Source organism: Vanellus vanellus (genome assembly GCF_965231255.1).
Source record: "Vanellus vanellus genome assembly, chromosome: Z".
NCBI lineage: Eukaryota > Metazoa > Chordata > Aves > Charadriiformes > Charadriidae > Vanellus > Vanellus vanellus.
The window spans coordinates 77,905,845-77,923,362 of NC_138908.1; the positions used below are offsets into that span (position 1 = coordinate 77,905,845).

The window sequence follows — 17,518 nt, forward strand, 5'->3', positions numbered from 1 at the left end:
AGGGGAGCACTCCTGTGCATCTGACCTTGCCCTCCCACCCCCCTGGTGCTCTCTGTTCCCGGTGCTCCTTCCCAAACCGTCGCTGTCAGTGAGATTTGGTTCAATGGTTGATCCCCAGCAGGGCAGGGCCGAGCCGTGCCGGGAAACACTGTCCCGGAACACGGCCACGAACGGTGGGTGTGAGGATGGACCGGCCAGGCTCCGGCCCCTGTTAGAGCCAGGCAGGGATGTGGAAGAGGCCGAGCGGGGTCCCAGACGCGTTCCCCCCCCCCCCCCCAAAGGATCCACCATGCCGATGAGCTGAGCCGGTGCTTGCCGCAAGACCCCCCGGGTGCCGCTGCCGGCGGCGCACAGAGGCTCAGCGGGATGCTGGAGGGGGCTGTAAGGGGGTTGGGGGTGCTGGGGGGGCCATGGCTGCCCCCACTGCGTGCCCGGGCTCCCCGCTCACCCCATAACCACCCAGACCCGCCGCAGCCGCAGCGCAACGCCGACCGCCCTCCGGGTCTGCGGGGTGCGGGGGCAACAGGGCGCCTCCCGGCCCCTCCCCATTGCCCCCCCTCCCACCAATCAGAGACCCCAGAGCAGCACGTCGCTCCCTCGGCCAATCGAAGCCCCATCACCCGTCCTCTTCACAGCCAATCGGCGGCCGGCTCCGCCCACAGGGAGGGAGAGGGCGGGTCGGGTCTGGGTGGCGGGGAGAGGGCCTCGCCGCCCAAGATGGCGTCGCGGGGAGGCTGGGGGAAGGGGGGGGGGGTTAGGCGGGGGGCTGCAGGTGGAGGGCGGCGCTGTTGGGGCGGGCGGCCAGGATGTAGGCGACGTTCTCCCGCAGGAAGCCGGGCCAGTCGACGGGCCTGCAGGGCAGACACGGGCTCACCGGCTGCCCGGACACTGCTGGTCCCCCCTCCCCCACCATCTCCTCCAAAATGGTGGGGTGCCCCTCCCAACCACCCCCCTCCTCACCTGGCCTCTTCCTGCTCCAGGCCCTTCTCCTGGCTCTTGCCGCTGCCGCTGCTGGCGGGGCTGCTCTCCGACATGGGCCCTACATGGCTGATGCTGTGGGGAGGAGGAGGGCACCCTTTGTCCCCCCCTCCTCACACCCTAAATGGTGGCGGTGGGAGGAAGAGGGTGTGTGGGTGCAGGGCAACAGAGGGGGAGGTGGTGGGAAGAAGGGACACGCATTTGCATGCTGAGCCCCTCCGGTGGGTGCTGAGGCGGTGGCGGGAGCCCTGGCAGGAATGTCACCACTCCCCATACCCCCCCCCAGGGCGAGTGTCCCCGTACCTGACATTGCAGGATGGCGTCTCCTTTTGGTGCTTGCGGAACCAGCCGTGCCGGGCCCGGCGGCACTCACCCTCACCGATGAAGCCATCGCTGTCCTGGTCCAGGGCCAGGAAGGCCACCCGTGCCCGCTCCCGCTCCTTAGCCGTCAGCAGCCGCAGCAGGGCGTTCTGGGGGGGCAGGGAGGGGAACGGGGAGCGCTTGCCCCAAGGGAGACCCCCACCAGCTCCTGTGCCCAACACTGTGGGGGTCTCCTGCCCTGGGTGCCACCGCCATGGGTGCTGGCCATGGGAGCCAGCCCCAGGTGTCGTGGCCATGGGTGCCAAGCTGTAGTAGCCAGCCCTGGGTGCCATGGCCATGGCTGCTGGCCATGGGAGCTGGCCTTGGGTGCCTTGGCTGTGGGTGCTAGCTGTGGGGGCCAGCCCTGGGTGCTATGGGTATGGGTGATGGCTGTGGTAGTTGGTCATGGGCACTGCAGCCATGGGTGCCAGTAGTAGGAGCTCACCTCAGGTGCCGTGGCCGAGGGAGCTGGCCACAGATGCCACAGCCATGGGTTACAGCTGTGGACGCCAGCCCCAGGTGCCATGGCTGTGGGTACTGGCCATGGAAGCCAAGCTAACCCTCGGTGCCACCGCCATGGGTGCCAGCTGTCATAGCCAGCCCTGGGTGCCGCAGCTGGGTGTGCTGGTCATGGGAGCTGGTCCTGGGTGCCATGACCATGGGTGCTGGCTGTGAGCCAGCCCTGAGTGCCATGGCTGTGGTTTCTGGCAATGGGAGCTGGCCCTGGGTGCCATGGATATGGGTGAAGGCTGTGGTAGCCAGCCACGGGCACTGTGGCCATGGGTGCTGGCCATGGGTGCCAGCCATGGGAGCTGGGCTCAGATGCTGCGGCCAAGAGAGCTGGCCACAGATGCTGCAGCCATGGGTGCTGGCCGTAGGAGCCAGCCCTGGGTGCTGTGGTCTTGGGTGCTGGCTGTGGGAGCTGGCCCTAGGTGCCGTGGGCATGAGTGCTGGCCATGGGAGCCAGCCCTGGGTGACATGCCTGTGGGTGGTGGCCGTGGGAGCTGGACCTGGGTGCTGCAGCCATGGGTGGTGGCGGTGGGAGCCAACCTCAGGTGCTGCAGTCATACCTGTGGCCGTAGTTTCTGCAGCAGCTGGATGGACTCGTGGGAGAGGAAGTCGTGCCACTCGATGTGCCCCTTCTTGTCGGGGTCTAGGGCGGAGAACTGCAGGGCTGCCTGCTCCTCCTGCGCCTCCGCCATGGGCCGCTCGAACTGCTGCTTGTGCACCAGGTGCTTGTAGTGCAGGAAATCGTCCAGGGTCAGGCAGGTTTCTGTGGGGACAGATCGGCTGTGCGGCGCCCAGGGAGGGGGGACCCACTTCCCCAACTGCCTCCCCCACCCGCTGGGGACACGCTGTGAGGAGGGTCCGCACCTGGAATGATCTTGCAGTGCTGCAGGGTCTCCATCAGGCTGTACATCTCTTCCTCCGTCAGCAGGAGATTGAGGTTGTCCTGGGGTGGAGGGCAGAGAGGAGCCGTGGGGAAAAGGCACGGGATGGTGCAAGCACCCGGCTGTGCTGTGGCACCGGGATCCCTTGAAGGCACACAGGTGTGGGCACACAGAGAAGGACAGTGTAGTGTGTTACCCAGGGGTGCTGCAGTGGGGTGGCTCCATGGTCCTGGGCTTTGGGTGCCATTTCAGCTCTACCATGGCTCCCCATGCATCCAGTGACACATCCCTCGGTGTCACGGCCCCCACCAAGGTGCAGGGGGGCTCACTGCTGGAGTGGGGAGGTGGTCAAGGGCCACTGTCTCCTCCCCTCCAGTGGCTCCCTGTCAGGCCAAGGTGTGCGGCAGGAGCTGGGGAGCAGCAGGTCCCCCATTGTCCCAGACCAGGCTGCAACATGGGACCCTGCTCATGTCTGTGTGGGGCACAGCTCCCTGAGGAGCACCCTCCACCCGGCAGAAGCTTGATGTCCCCCACCCCGGGTACTCACACAGTAGTAGCAGCTCCAGCCCGTCTCGGTGTGCGCTGTCTCCGTCACCTCCACGCCACTGTCATTCTGCAGGTAGCCCATGCGGCGCAGACAGCCGTCATGGTACACCCGGCTGCAGACGCGGCAGGGGAAGAGGCTCTCGGCCGTCCACACCTCACAGATCTCGCACATCTCATCATTGAGGACCTGGATGGAGATGGGCAGTGGCTCAGAGGGTCAGCGTGGGCAGGGGGATGGCTTCTCAGGGGGTCAGGGTGGTGCTTTGCAGGCTAGGGGGCAGAGGAGGTGGGAGGGTGGGATTGCGTGGGGCTGGCGTAGGGAACACGCAGGTAGTGGGATTGTAGGGGACATGGCTGGTGGGGTTAGAGGAGGGTGGATAGGTTTGTGGGGATGAATGGAGGGTATATGGATTTGGCTTTAGTGCTGGTGGGGCTGTGGGGCTGTAGGTTCTCTGGGGTGCAGCGTGGCAGGTGTGGATGGCCGGGCTGTGGGGTTGTAGGTGGGCTGGTCTTTAGGGTTGTATGGTGGGTGGGTGGAAGAGCTGATCTGTGGGTTGGATGGTTGTAGGTGTGGATGGATAAGCTGCAAGGCTGTAGGTGGGGATGGGGTGGGGTGTAGGCTTTTTGGGGTGGGTGGTGGACGGGTAGGGTCATGGGTGTGGGGGTGGTCTGTAGGATTGTGGGCATGGGCAGATAAGATGTTGGGTTGTAGGTGGGCTGGGCTGTAAGAGTTGCAGGTGTGGATGGATGGGTTGAGTTGTAGGCTGTTCTGGCTGTAGGCTGACAAACACATAGATCAGGTTGATCCTTCTCTCTTCCCCAAAGCCAGAGCTGTCTGTGCCCAGCAATGACCTCTCCTCTCCAAGACACCTTGGGGTCCCCACAAGGCACCTCCAGCCAGTTGCACCCTCTTCCCTGCGTGGCACCTCCAGCTGCTCAGCCCAACCCCTGGCCCCCTGCCCCACTGAGTTGCCTCCATGGGGCTTTGCTGTATGTGGGGAGGCTGTCACTGCCCGGCGGGCACCAGCAATGCTTGCACATTCCTCTGTGTGTCTCCAGCTCTGTCCCCATCCCTCCCTCCCCATCCCTGTGCTCCGTCTGCTCGCCTGCTCCCGCTGCTCCAGGCTGATATCCGGGGGCTCGTCATCATGCAGCTCACGCTTGGGCCGGATGAATGCCGGTGGTGTGAACCTGTTGGCTCGGTCAAACTCCTCCGGCTCCACGCCCCGGCCATCCCGCAGCCGTTCCCAGGCCGCCTTGCTGGTGCTGCTCTCCTCCGGCTGGGAAGGTCCTGCCGATGCCTCCTCCTCACCCTCCTGCACCTCCTGCTCCAGCGTCCCCCGGCGTGTGCCCCCCGCCTCTGCCTGCCGACGCGTCGATGGCTGCTCCCGCAGCCCGTCCTTAAAGGCTGACACAGCCAAGCTGACCTTCTGCACCTTCTCCACCGTCTGCCGCCTGGACATCAGCACCCCCATGGCTCTGCAGGGGAGAGAAAGGTCTCAGTGCTAAGTCCTCGGGGTGCAATGCTGCTCCCCACCCCTGCACCATGTCCCTGGTCCCAAAAAGGTGTACCGGTGGCTGTCTCCCACTTGTGTGGGGAGCAGCTTGGGGCAGGGAGAATGGGGGGTTCCTTGGGAAGTTGGCACTGAGGTCATCTATGGTGGCCATGGGGAGGTGGAAACCATGTGGACATCCGGTCTTGGAGTGTCAGTTATTGTGGGGGAGTAGAACAGCAAGCAGAAAGCTGGTTTGGGGGCATCTTGCCACCCCCATCCTTGCTCTGTAGGCTCTGGCTTAACAAGGAACACATCCAGGCCCTTCCCACACCAGACCAGTAAGTCCCAGAGGGACTGGAACCAGCTGTAACCCTGCCGCTTGTGTGCATCCCATTCTGCCTTGGAGAAAGTCCCTTTGGCCAGCCGAGGGCAAGAGGTGTCCTCCCAGTAGCTCTGCCCAAGGCTGAGGCATAGCAGAGCTGGTGCTGTGTCTCTCACCTTCCCTAAATTTCACTTCACCCCCCTCGTCTCTCTCATGCTCACACACTCGTGTGTATGTGTGTGTGCTGCTGCCCTGATTGCTGGGCATCCTGTAAGGAGCCACGCGGAGAAGCTGGACCAGCCATGGGGGGTGGCTGCGAGGGTGCAGGAGGGAAGGGGAGCAGTGCATGGGTCCCAAAAAGGGGGTCTGGTTGCAGGACCGAGGGAAGATCATCTTAGGGTAAAAAAGGGAGGGCAATGGGAGCAGCAATAGCAGGTTGGGCTCTGTCTCAATGGGGGTGTGCTGAAGCTGGGGAGAAGCAGGATTTGGTCTCCAGCAGCGTGGGGCACAGACCGGGCAGAATCCTGACACTAGTCCCCGTGCCCAGCTGAGGCTGCGTTATGGAAGATGCGGTAGCCAAGAGGAGCTCCCGGCTGGTGCCCAGGGACCAGCAGACAGCACTCGCTGCCTGCGCAAGCAGGGGGGACACCGGAGCAGCCATCTCCTGCCCCGCCAGCCTCGGCAGGGAAGTCCCCAGGTAGCGGGATAATTAGCTGCACGCGCGCAGACGCCGGGATCTCACGGCTGCGGGAGGACACGTCGCTGCGGGCACTGCTGTGGCAGGGAGCCTGGGCAGGGTAATTACAGCTGCCCTACATCAGCGGCGCCGAGCAGAGCGTGCTGGCGGGCGGCAGCCCTCGTCCCTTCGCTCGCCCCTACTGCAGATGGCCGGCCCCACGCTCTCGCCCCGTGACCCTCAGTCGTGTGGGGCAAACCCAGACACCGCTGTGCGCACACGCATGTGATTTCCCAGCCTTCCCACCACCACCGCGGGACCATCTGCATGCGCATTCCCACGCACAGAGCCGGGTGTGCGACACACGTGGGCCCCATCCCGTTGCACAGGGCTTCCGGCATTGGGCACGCGTGGATGGGGCTTTGCAAGAGTGGGAGTGGGGAAGAGCTGGAGGTACGTGTCCAAGCCACAGCAACGGCATCCCTGTGGCTGTGCTGGCGGCGGGGGAAGACACCTTGGTGTCTCTGCATCCTTGCCGTGCTGTCACACCCTGCCCGAGTGGCTCAGGATCCCATCAGCCCCGGGCAGGATCAGCTCTGCTGCAGGTCAGTGTTGTGGCTCTGCCTGCGAGCGATCGAGCTTGGGGGGGAACCGCAGGGACTTCCCCCCCTTTGCAGGTCCCTGCATCACCAAGCATGGGACCGATCCTGGCCTCATCCTGCCCCAAGCTTGGGTGAAAGCGGGGAGGAGAGGACACAGAGGGGCTGGGCTCATGGAGAAGAGACAAAAGAGGGGTGTGGGCCCCAGCGCTTAGCACACCGTTCCCCCCAGTAGCTGCACTGGTGTTCCTGATCCCCAGAGAGCTGGCAGCATCTCCCCGCAGCACTGTGGGGCTGTGGATGGCCCATCCCCAGGCACCCTGCAGCATGGCAGGGCAGCCCGGACAGCAGCGGGGTGGCTGGCATAAGGGCCTGCTGTAATCCCCCCAAAATGAGGTTCTGCTGTGTGTTCACGGCGTGGTTGCATCCCTGCCCCACACTGCTGCTGGAGGATCCCAGCCCATCTCCCTGTTCTCTGTCCTCTCCCAAGGCGACCCCAAGTGGCTCCTGCCACAGTCAATGCCACCAGCTGCTGCGTGCCTGGAGTTTGGAGGGCATCACTCCTGTCATGGCTTGTGTCTGTTCTCAGCCCTGCTGGCCTCCCTGTCCCTGCTAGTCCTTCACAGCCAGACCCTGCCAGCACACCCAGGGGGTGAATGGCTTCACGGTGAGCTCCTTCTCCAGATGATCCTGCCTTTCCATAGGCCCCAGTGCTCCCCGGATACCCCAAGCCTGCTCTGCACTCTCCAGGACCCCTTTCCCCCATGCCCGGCCTGACCCATCCTCTGTGAGAGGTTGGACATCACTCCCACCCAGACCCTGACCCAGCTTAGGGTCCTGCCAGGCTTGGGGGGTCTCACCTCTCCTGGAGACCCCTGGATGTGGGGAGCAGGGACCAGAGTCATCCTCACCCCACAGCAGCCCAGCTACCTGTGCAACCCCCGCATCCCCACGTGTCCCCAGGGGAAGGTGTCTGTGCTGCTATTTGTGGCCACACACCGAGATGCCTGATGGTCGGGACCCAGTGCCTCTGCCCAGCTCACCTTGGCCCGAGGCACCGGTGCCTCGACCTTGCTGCCGGGTGCCAACGTGGGGGCTATTTTTAGGTGGTCCCCACGGAGGAGCTAAATCTGGGCATGGGCCGGAGCTGCCTGCAAGTGCCTGGCTCCGCCGAGCCCTGCTGGCACCAGGGGTTGTCGCAGAGGGTGGTGAGCACCTTCCCACCCCCTTTCCTTCCCTTGCCCCGGCCTCCCACACCCCTGCCCTGTCCCCTGGGCAGCACCCGTTCCCCACGCTCTTCTGATGGGGAAATACCCCTTGCTACTTCGCCCCTGCAGCAAAATGCTGAGCCAGAAAGCACCTCATCCCCCGAGCACCCATGGACTCATCTTTCCACAGAGCTCTCTCCACAGGGAAACTGAGGCACGGGGGCAAGGCTGGTGAAGTTGGAGCGGGGATCTACTGGGGATTGACCTGTCTTGGAGGGGAGATGAGGGCACTGGTGGGATGGAGCTGGTGGCCAGCATGGAGGCACCCTGGGAGGAAGCAGTGGGGCAGAACATCCTGATGCAAACAGAGCTGCTGGTCCTTGCATGGCTCCAAAATCTCCTCTCCCCCATGCAGCAAGGAGGCATCGGGATGCAGCTCGTGCTGGGGGTTACGGGGTGCCGGGTTTGGCTGTGAGGGCGGGTTTGGCGGGGTGGCGGGTGACGCGGGGGTGGCTGTATCGCAGCGCGGTGGGGACGTTGTGGTGGCTGGGAGCGCAGGATGGATGCGGCGGGGAGCAGCACAGGGTGGATGTGTTATGGGGTGGATGTGTTATGGGGTGGATGTGCTATGGCATGGCTGGCAGTGCGGGGCAGGTGTTAGGGCCCGGAGAGGGGTGTGCAGGCTGGGGGTGTTGCAGGGGCTGTGGGCACGGTGTGGGTGGTGGCTTTGGGCGCAGGGACGTTGGAGCAGCTGTGGGTGTGGGGTGGTGGCTGGGGGTGCGGGATGGGTATGTTTCAGGGGCCATGGGTGCAGGGCGGGCTGTCGCAGCGCCCGGGGGTGGCATGGGGAGCTGGGGGTGCAGAGCCATAGGGTCCATAGGGCTAGCCATTGCCTCCCTACCTGCCCCCTGATCAGTTGTGCTTGCCTGCCCCATGGTGCGTCCCCAGTGCAAAGCCCCACCAGCAAACCAAACACCAGCAGGGGCTTGGGCTGGTACACACCATAAGCAAAGGTCCGTGGCACCCCCCGCACCCACCCTCCGGAGGTGTGCCAGGAGCAGGACCCGCTCCCAGGCTCCCCACTGGTGGGGAAGGATGTGCCTGGTCCCCATGGGATCCCCCCGGGCCAGGTCCCCTCCCTGCCCTCACCAGGCTCCTGGTGTTTTTAGCCCGCAGTGCTGTGCCTTCCTGGGAGGAGCATTAGGGACCTGGGGGCAGAGGGATGGGGTACCGATGGGAAGGACACCCCAGGGACCACAGGGCCCATGGCAGCCCAGTCACAGGGCTCGGTCTGAAGGGCACCGAGTGAGCGGGGCCGGGAGGAGCTGCCTTGGCTCTGGCACAGCCCTGCACACCCTGCCTGTCGCTGCCTGCCACTGCCTGCCTGGGGTGAGGGGGGCCGGGCAGCGCAGGCAGCAGGCTTTACTTGGGGGACCCCACATCCCACCTCCTTGAGCTGGCTGGGGATGCCCAGAGTGGTCCAGCAGCACCCCTTTGTCCCCTCTGCCTGGCAGAGGGCACGTGCTGGGACTGTGGCACTGCCGGGGCTGCTGCTGCGAGGTGACCTGGTTGCCACTGGGCAGGGGGGTCCGTGGCTGATGGTATCCTCCCCACCCTCTGCAGGGCTGCGGGGACCTGCCGGGAAGGTCTGGGAGGGTGGCTGGAGCCCCCCCCTCTGGGGGACACTGAGCCGGTGGCTGCTCTCCCTGCTGGATCAGGCTGCCCGTCCTGCCGCGCAATGGCAGATTTTATAGGTGTGTCGCACGTTTCCATCTCTCAGAGGGGGATGAAAATGCCGTGACAGCAGAGTCCCTTTCCCTGCAGCAGACACGACTCCTGCCCAGCTTCCCACTTCTCCTCCTCATCTCCCTGCCCAAACCCTCGTCCCCAGCACCTACATCAGGACCCTGATGCCTGGGCAGGACCCACCCACCCCATCCGCATCCCCACTCCCAGGCATCCCATCCCAGGAGCCCCAGTCACCTTCCCTGGCACCAGCACCCCGAAGGCAGTGGGGGGGACCCACGGGGGGACCCACCCATGGGTGTCGCGACATGCAGCCAGCCCATGCCATGCACCGGGTGAAGTACCGACGGCAGCAAAAAAAGCCACTCACCAGGTTCAGGGTCCGTCTGGGGAGTGCAAGCCCTAGAGAGCAGTCCACACGATGGCCATCACCACTGCCTCTGGCCACTACTCCCTCTCCACCCGCGGGTGCTCACCGCATCCCGCACCCCGCGTGCAAATCCCTGCCGGGGGATGGAGCGGTGAGGCTGGTACCCGGGGAGCCAGAGCCCCGCACTTGCTGCTGGAGGATGCAGGAGACAGCGAGATGCTGGGAGCGGATGCCTGTGTCTAGCGCGCGCGCACACACACACACTCGCTCACTCACACACACACACACACACACACACACACACAGAGGATGCAGGGAGCTTGTGACTGGGGCTGAGCAGATGCAGCCTGGTTTGCTGTCCCTGTACCAATTGCTGCCTGAGCTGTGTTAAACAGCTCTCTGAGACATGAAGCATTTTTTTAAGGGGGCTGACGTTGGCTGGGAGATACCAATAAAAGCTTTCTCTGCATCTCCTCTGGCCCCTGGGGCTGAACTGCCTTTCTTCAAGACAACCTCAAGGACTACGGAGATGGGGCTGCATCTGCGGAGGAACGAAGGTCTCCCCTGCCCACCCGCGGGGTATTCCCCAGACCTGGTGCTCCGGCCACAGGCTACCTGCGACTGCTTTAACCCATTGCCTGCCGGCCAGCGTTGCAGGCAGGCTGCCCTCCCCGCTCTGCGGTGCAGCGAGGGCACAGTGAGTCCTGGCTACGTGCAGCCCTGTGTGCCCCGGTGCAATGCAGCACGGGTGGTTTTGGTTCTCCTGTTGCCCGGCACTGGATGTCCCCTGGGTGTACAGCACAGGGCTGCTGCAGAGGGGCTGGGGGCTCACAGAGGGTGCAAGGGAGATGATGGGGCATCAGGGGGGATGCTGGGCTGGAGAGGAGGGCACGGCCCTAAAAGCAGCACTTCTGAAGGTGGGATATCTGCTCCATGTGCACCCCCAGCTGCCCCACACCAGCCTGGTGGAGGTGGTCACTCAGCCCCCTGTCATCCTTCTGGGATGGGGGACCACTGGATGAGGGGTTATGCTTTCCTCTTCAAGAGCTGCCAGCTGTACCTGGGGATGACTTAGGGCACAAAAGCATCTGAGTCCTCCTAGGAACAGCTTCCAGACAGGCCTGGGATTAATGTTGAAGGTTAGATCAGAGCGGGGATGGCTGCAGGGGCTGTCCCTGCATCCTGTCGCTCAGGCAAGAGAGATACAGCAGGTCGTCTCCTTGCTAAGAGAGAGGGGTGCTCTGCCTGGCCCCTCTGTGCTTTTCCTGCCCCCATGATGCTGCGAGGGGAAACCTCATATCCCAGCATCACATCCTGACCTTGCCAGCCCCCGTCCCCTCAATGGGACAGGGCCTGGCTGGCTCCATGCAGACCCACCAGCCCACAGAGAAGAGGAGGTATATGCATGCATGCACTGATGCATATGTCTGCAGAGGTGCTCAGGAGGCCTCGGTAGAGCAGCAAGTGGCAGGAGGAGGGGAATGTCACCTTTCCCATGCAGAAAGCGTGGGGAGCATGGGTTTGGAGCCATGGGGTGAAGGGCCATTTGATGACTGAAGCTTGCTGCCTCCCAGGAGATGAGCAGTGCCATCCCTGAGGTCTTCTCCACCTCTGAACAAGCCTCTGCTGGACGCAGTCTCTAGTGCCAATGCAGTGCCCTGCCTCACCAGGAGTAAGTGGTTGGGGCAGGGCAGCCTGGAGGATGCTCCCAGCACCGTGTTCAGGACAGGTTTTCTCCAGCCTGTGCCACACACTGGTGCCAGCCTGGTCCCTGACCCCTGGCGGCTGCTCCTCACCCTGTGCCAGCCCTCCCTAGACCTGGGGGCACCGACACTGGTCTCACAGTACCAATACCTCCATTAGAGACCCTTCCCACTCCCATACGTCTCAGCCAGGAGTGAGCTGAGACCATCTGCAGCTCGTGTCACCCGCAAGCAGAGCCAGGGGCTGCGAAAGGCAGCGTCTGGGTGCTGCGCTGGGACCTGAGTGGGTCTGTAGCTCCCTTCCCCGCCGGGTGGAGCCGTGCAAAGCCAGGCTGCAGACAGAATTTATATGCTTTCTGCTTGTGGCTGTCAGGTCCTGTCTTGCTTCGCTTCATCGGCTGCGGGAGCCTTGCAGAGAGCCTCCAGTCACCCTGCCCTGGCCCGGGGGTGCCTCTCTGTGCTTCATCCTTCCCCAGGGATGCTTCCCTTTAGGGTGAATCACATTTTGCATGATTTGGCCTGGGGAGCACGGTGGAGAGGTGCTGGGATGTGTGTGGGGTGGAGAAAGTGGAGGCCAGCTGTAAATGAGGCCGGAGGAAAACATGTCTGCAGATAAGCCCTGGCCCCGGAGGACCGGGGAAAGGGGGAAGCGGTGGAGGAGGATTGTGCCGGCAGGCTGCGAAAGCTTTAAGTGCCTGCCCTGGTGGGCCCGTGGCTGAGTGCAGTGGTTCCTGGAAAAGCGAAGGTGAGGAGGAGCCCCAGCCCTGCTCTTGCTCAAACTGCTGAGGGGTTTGGGGGTCCTACTGCCATCTGCGCTGGTGCTCTGCAGTCCCTTCTGCAGCACGGCCAGGCTGCACCCCTGCAGTAAGGCTCCGTGGATGGGGCTGGCTGAAACTGGGGGGATGGCAGCTCCTCGGCAGCCCTTGGGTGGCCCAGCCGGTGGGTGTGATATCCCACCAAAGGAGACCTGCAGCCCAGATCTGCTTCTGCAAGGGGCATCCAGCAGCCTCCCCCCCATGCAGGGCGCGGGATGCTCTCTCACCGCCCTGTGGAGAAGGAAGACATGGTCCCCTGCCCTGACACCCCCCTCTGACAAGCCACAGCGTGGCTGGGTGCCCGTCGGAGCGGCTGCGGCGGCAACAGGCTGGGAAAGCTCTTGGCGGAGCCGGCAGTGCCGGGCTGCCGGAGGAGGGCTGCAGGGGCGGAGGTGAGAGCTGAGCTGCAGCGGGAATGTGCATTTTCGTCAGCTCTTCCCCCCCTTCCCTCCAAAATCTCGCATGACGCCCGCGTGTAGGTCACTGGCTGCTGCAGCGACGCGGCGTGTGGGCTCACCATCTGCGGCTGCTTCTGGAGCCCGCCGCCTGGGAACGTCGCCCTGTGCCACCTCGGCTCATCCGGGCTCCCGTCCGGCGTCCGGCCCTGATGCCAACAGCACCCTGGGTCAGGGAGGGGGGCACAGGGTGAAGGGTTTGCTATTCGGTGGGGGGAACCCGAACTTTCGGCTCCTGCCAAGAAGCAGGAGCAGCAGCAGCGGGGCGCCTGCGCAAGCCGGCGTTCCTGCCAGTCAGCGGGGGGTGATGGAAAAGAGAACTTGTCAAAATAGCGAGATATCTTTTTTCAGGAGATTACAAGTTTGGCTGATGGAGATAATAGTGTTGATGCGCTGCAGGGAGGGTTCGGAGAGGCATCGGCACACCTCGTGGCAGCTGGTTCAGGAGGGGAGGATGATGCCAAAATCAGCATGAAATGGGATAAAAACTGTCTGCCTGATGGGCTGCTGTATAAGACTGCAGGCGGGGAATGGCAGAGCATCACCCATCACTGAGAACAAGCAGTGCAGGAACAAGCCTGTGAGCGAGGGAGACCATGCCTGGTTCCCTCCAGCGGTCCCAGACCATGCCCTCCACCTGTGTGGGCTCCAGGCAAGGGAAGGGGCTTGGGATCCCACCCATGGACCTGATCCCAGCTGTAGACATGATCCTGCTCACCATCAGCAACCAAGAGGGACATCTCCTGATGCTGGCTGCAGACAGTACCTTACAAGGCTGATGGCTGTCCTTCATGTCCACTGACAGCTGTCCATCATGCCCCCTGATGGCTCTCCATCGCTGCCCCAGGATATTCACATCAGATCATCAGTGGTTGCCCGTCACACCCCTGATCACCAATGCAGGTGCCGTGCATGATGCTCCCACCATTGAGGACAGATGATTGACACCTCCTGTCACACCCCCGGCCATCAATGCAGATGTCCTCTGGAGATCCCACACCCCGACAGCTCAGCCGTCGGTCCCCACATCCTCCAGCTCCCTGCAGCCTGAGCCTGATGGTGGAGGGGGCCGTGGCCCTGTGCCCCCCACCCCAAAGGGTTCAACCTGCTTTCCTTGGGGACCGGTTCCCTGGAGAGGGGCTGCTCTGACACCTTCCCTCTCCCAATCCTGTCCTCCAGGTGTGTGCAGAGGGCTGTGGTGCTGATGCCACTGCAAACTCCTGATGGGAGGGTGGTGGCTGCTTTGTAGCTCCTGTTGCCTGCTTTCACCCTGCCATGGTTTCAGGGACACGGATGGGGACACATTTCATGGGGACAGGGATGGGGATGGCTTTCCTGGCTTTCCCCCTGCCCTCAGTGGCCAGAGTGCCCTGAGCAGCAGCTGCCAGATGGTGCCCAGCATGGACGCAGCCCCTCCTTTGGCCCCCATCAGCAGCCGTGCCGTAACGAACCCGAAGTAGGTTAAGACGCCGTGGATGCTGGCTCTGTGCCTCGCAGCCGTGGCACCGTGTTTGTTTGCTCTGAAGTTTTTCCTCCCCGTCCCAGAGCTGGACCACAGAGCTCTGTGCTCATAGTTACTGAGTGTTCACAGTCAGGGTGCAAGGGCTGGCTTTGCCCCCTCCATAACAGCTTTCCTGGCACCCAAAAATCCCCCAGTACAAAAGCCTGGAGCAGAATTTGCCTAAGGAATCTATCATCTTCAGCCCCGCAGCTCCCCAGGTCCTGGGGTCTGTCTGGATGCACGTAGCTAGCCGAAATCCCAGCTAGGGCAGGGCCAGGCACTGGTTTGCCTGGGTAGGAGACACCTCTCCTTTGCCCGGCTGCAAATTTAGGCTGAGCTCCCACTGCGGCCCGACCCGATGTCCCCTCCTGGGGCACCAGCACATTGTGCTGCTCAGGGCGGTTTTAGCTCCATCCAGGGACCTGGTCTGGTGCAGAGATAAGTGCTGGTTACTCCTCATCCTCACCTGTGTGTAATGCAGCCCTACCTCACCGCTGCATCCCCACATCTGCTGGGCTGAGCTGTGGCAGCCCCAGATCTGCTGGACCTGCAGCCCTGAGTGGACAATGCACCTCACCAGCTTCTCCAGCTGCTGGAAGGAGGAGATCCAGCCTGCACCCAGCCCATCCATCCTCTTGCTTACCCACCTCCAGGTGAGCCCCTACCTGCTCCTTCCTACCGTCCTGCAGTCACAGCTTGGCTGTTCCCTTTTCCTTCTACAAGACTGTGTTCTGGGGAGCCCAGAAGGAGCATGAGGAGCACCACGCTAACTTGTTCATCCATTTATCCTCATTGCTCCTCCCTAAGCTGCCTTCATCCCCATGTTAAGGGGGAAAAGCTGGTGGGGACCAGTGTCAGGACCTAGGGAGGAGATACTGGGCAAGGACATGGTCTGATAGTGCGGATGGGTGCCAAAATGCCCCAAGGGGAGCTGAGGGGAAGGTGCAGGGGTGAGGGAAATGGAGATGAAGCGGGTAGGAGGAAGCTAACAATCCATCTTGCCCCAGGGGGCATGCCCCAGGGTCTGGGGTCTACAGGAAGGTGTTCCCCAAATACAGCTGCCTGGGCTTACCCTGGGCTGCCCTTCCCAGGGGTGGCATGTCCCTGCAGAGCAGAGCAGAACACGGAGCCTGTCCCTGCAGCTGGCCGCTCGCCAAGCCTGGCCCTGATGAGACAAGGATGCTCCCTCCGGACAGATAATAGCTGAGCACTTTAGAGCTCTCTAATCTAGGAGCACTCTTGCAGGCATTATCTAAATGACCCTCTTCACAGGGCCACTCCAGCCAGCTCCCAGCGGGCAGCTGTCCCCCAGAGCTTGTCCCCTCCCCTCCTCCTGCAAGTCCCCAGAAAGGGTGGAGGCCGGACCCCATGGCTCTCCAGGGACAGGTATTCCCTTGCCCTAAGCGGGGACGTGGATGTACCCATTTGGTGTCCCTGCAGAGCCTGGTGCAGGGACTTGTCCCCCAGGACGCTGCAGGGCTCTGGAGAGCAGGATGAACCCTGGGGCTGGGGAGAAGGGTCGAGGCTGGGGTGGGAGGAGGAGCACTGGGGCTGGACCATGGATGGGTGCAGGGTATAGGTTTGCAACTGCAGTTGCAACGTCCCAGTGCCAGCCCCACAGCACCTTGCAAAGGGACGCGTTTGTCCCCATAGGGAGGCATGGCTAGCCCTCCCTGCTGCCCACCCTGCCAGCCTGGCCGCCCCCCTGCAGCATCACCTGTCCCCGTGTCCTCCCTTGGCGGGGACATCTCTGCCGCAGGCCGGTTGAGCATCCTCACAGAGAAGCTTTTCAAGTGGAACGGAAACGCCTAATGAAGGCCGACTTCATTAACCGGGGCTGTCACGGGGATGATTGCTGCCTTCCTGAGCTGCTTTATGAGCAATAAAGCTGTGCGAGAGGAGAGGAGAGGAGAGGAGAAGAGAGGAGAGGAGAGGAGAGGAGAGAGGAGGAGAGGAGAGGAGAGGAGAGGAGAGGAGAGGAGAGGAGAGGAGAGGAGAGGAGAGGAGAGGAGAGGAGAGGAGAGGAGAGGAGAGGAGAGGAGAGGAGAGGAGAGGAGAGGAGAGGAGAGGAGAGGAGAGGAGAGGGGAGAGGGCAGAGCCTGCCCACAAGCCTCTGCCCTGCTAGTGTGGGCACCTCTGTGTCCCGTTTTGGAGGCTGGGGGCAAGCAGGCAGTCATCAGGGATGGAGGCAGATGCAGAGCCCAGCTAGCTCCAGCGGAGCATGGCTCAGCGGAGCTGAGAGCTGTGAGTGCTGGATCCGACCAATGCATCCCTCTGGGGCACGGCTGCATCCTGTCCCACTGTGGAGGTGGGTCGTGGTGTGACTTGCACCCAGGCTGGGAGCTACACAAGGTTGTTGGGTGCTGCTGTTTGGACAGGGATGTGGTGCTTGGAAGTGGGTCCAGCAGCCTCCACGTTGCTTTTGGTGTCTCCATCAGCCCCATTCCCGTGCCACAGCATCCTATGGACAGGCTTCGTGCAAAGGCTTGTCCCCAGCCTCTCCAAGTCTGGAAACCCAGTCCTTTACACCCACATGAGGGTCTGTGCAGGCTCCTCAGGCTACATCTCATCCCCTTGTAGGACCTGATGCCTCTCACCCCTCTTGGGGACCCCCAAGCACCTCTGATGGGGTGAGGGGGGACAGCCCCATGGAGCAGGCAGATCCCCAGTGCTCCACCGCCCCGCGCTTACCTCTTAATCAGCTAATTGTGTGTTTGGGGTTTCAGGCGAGGGCCCCAGCCTGGCGTTGCCATACCAACCACATCAGCATCACTTTCAAACATTTACCAAGCAGACTTGAAATGCGGTGAGGGGGGGAATTAAAAAAGGAGAGGAGGCCAAACAGAGGGTTGATGGGAGGGGAGAGTAAAAGGGCTGTCTGCGCCTCTTTCATTACCCTGCGTGGAGTCCCGCAGGGCAGAAAGCTCTGATTAAAACGGCTCTTGCTGGGATTCAGAGGCTTTTTGGGGAAAAAAGAAAATGCCCCTGCCTGCTGGAGTCTGTCTGAGGCACTGTTGGTGGTAGGATCGGCTCGGTTTCTCCAGCAGGGTGAGGGGAGAGCTGTAAGAAAAGGGGGCCCAGGTTGTGTCCCCAGGCAGAGCGTGGGGACAGACGCTGGACGCTCACCCTGGGGACCTCCAGTCCCCAGAGCTGGCCAGGCTGGTGGTGCAGCCATGCGGTGCGACGGCTCGGTGGAGGAGGGATGGAATGTGGCTGGGGGGGTGACATGGGGCAGATCTGACAGCTCAGAGGGTCTGGCCAATGTTTGTCCCCGACCTGGTGTTGTGGTGGGTGCGAGGCAGGACCCCTGTACCCGGCAGTGCTGGCATGCGCCTGCCCTGCTTTCTGCAGC

General features: G+C 62.9%; 1 protein-coding gene across 1 annotated transcript; it reads right to left on the bottom strand.

Moving 5' to 3' along the window:
• Window positions 1–754: 754 nt before the first annotated feature.
• On the bottom strand, window positions 755–4,750 carry PHF24 (PHD finger protein 24; the record flags this gene model as incomplete). The annotated part of the gene is made up of 7 exons (XM_082497890.1): window positions 755–851; window positions 961–1,053; window positions 1,282–1,448; window positions 2,409–2,611; window positions 2,713–2,791; window positions 3,277–3,462; window positions 4,382–4,750. 7 exons carry the CDS (start codon window positions 4,748–4,750, stop codon window positions 755–757), a joined length of 1,194 nt encoding a protein of 397 aa, XP_082354016.1.
• Window positions 4,751–17,518: the final 12,768 nt, after the last annotated feature.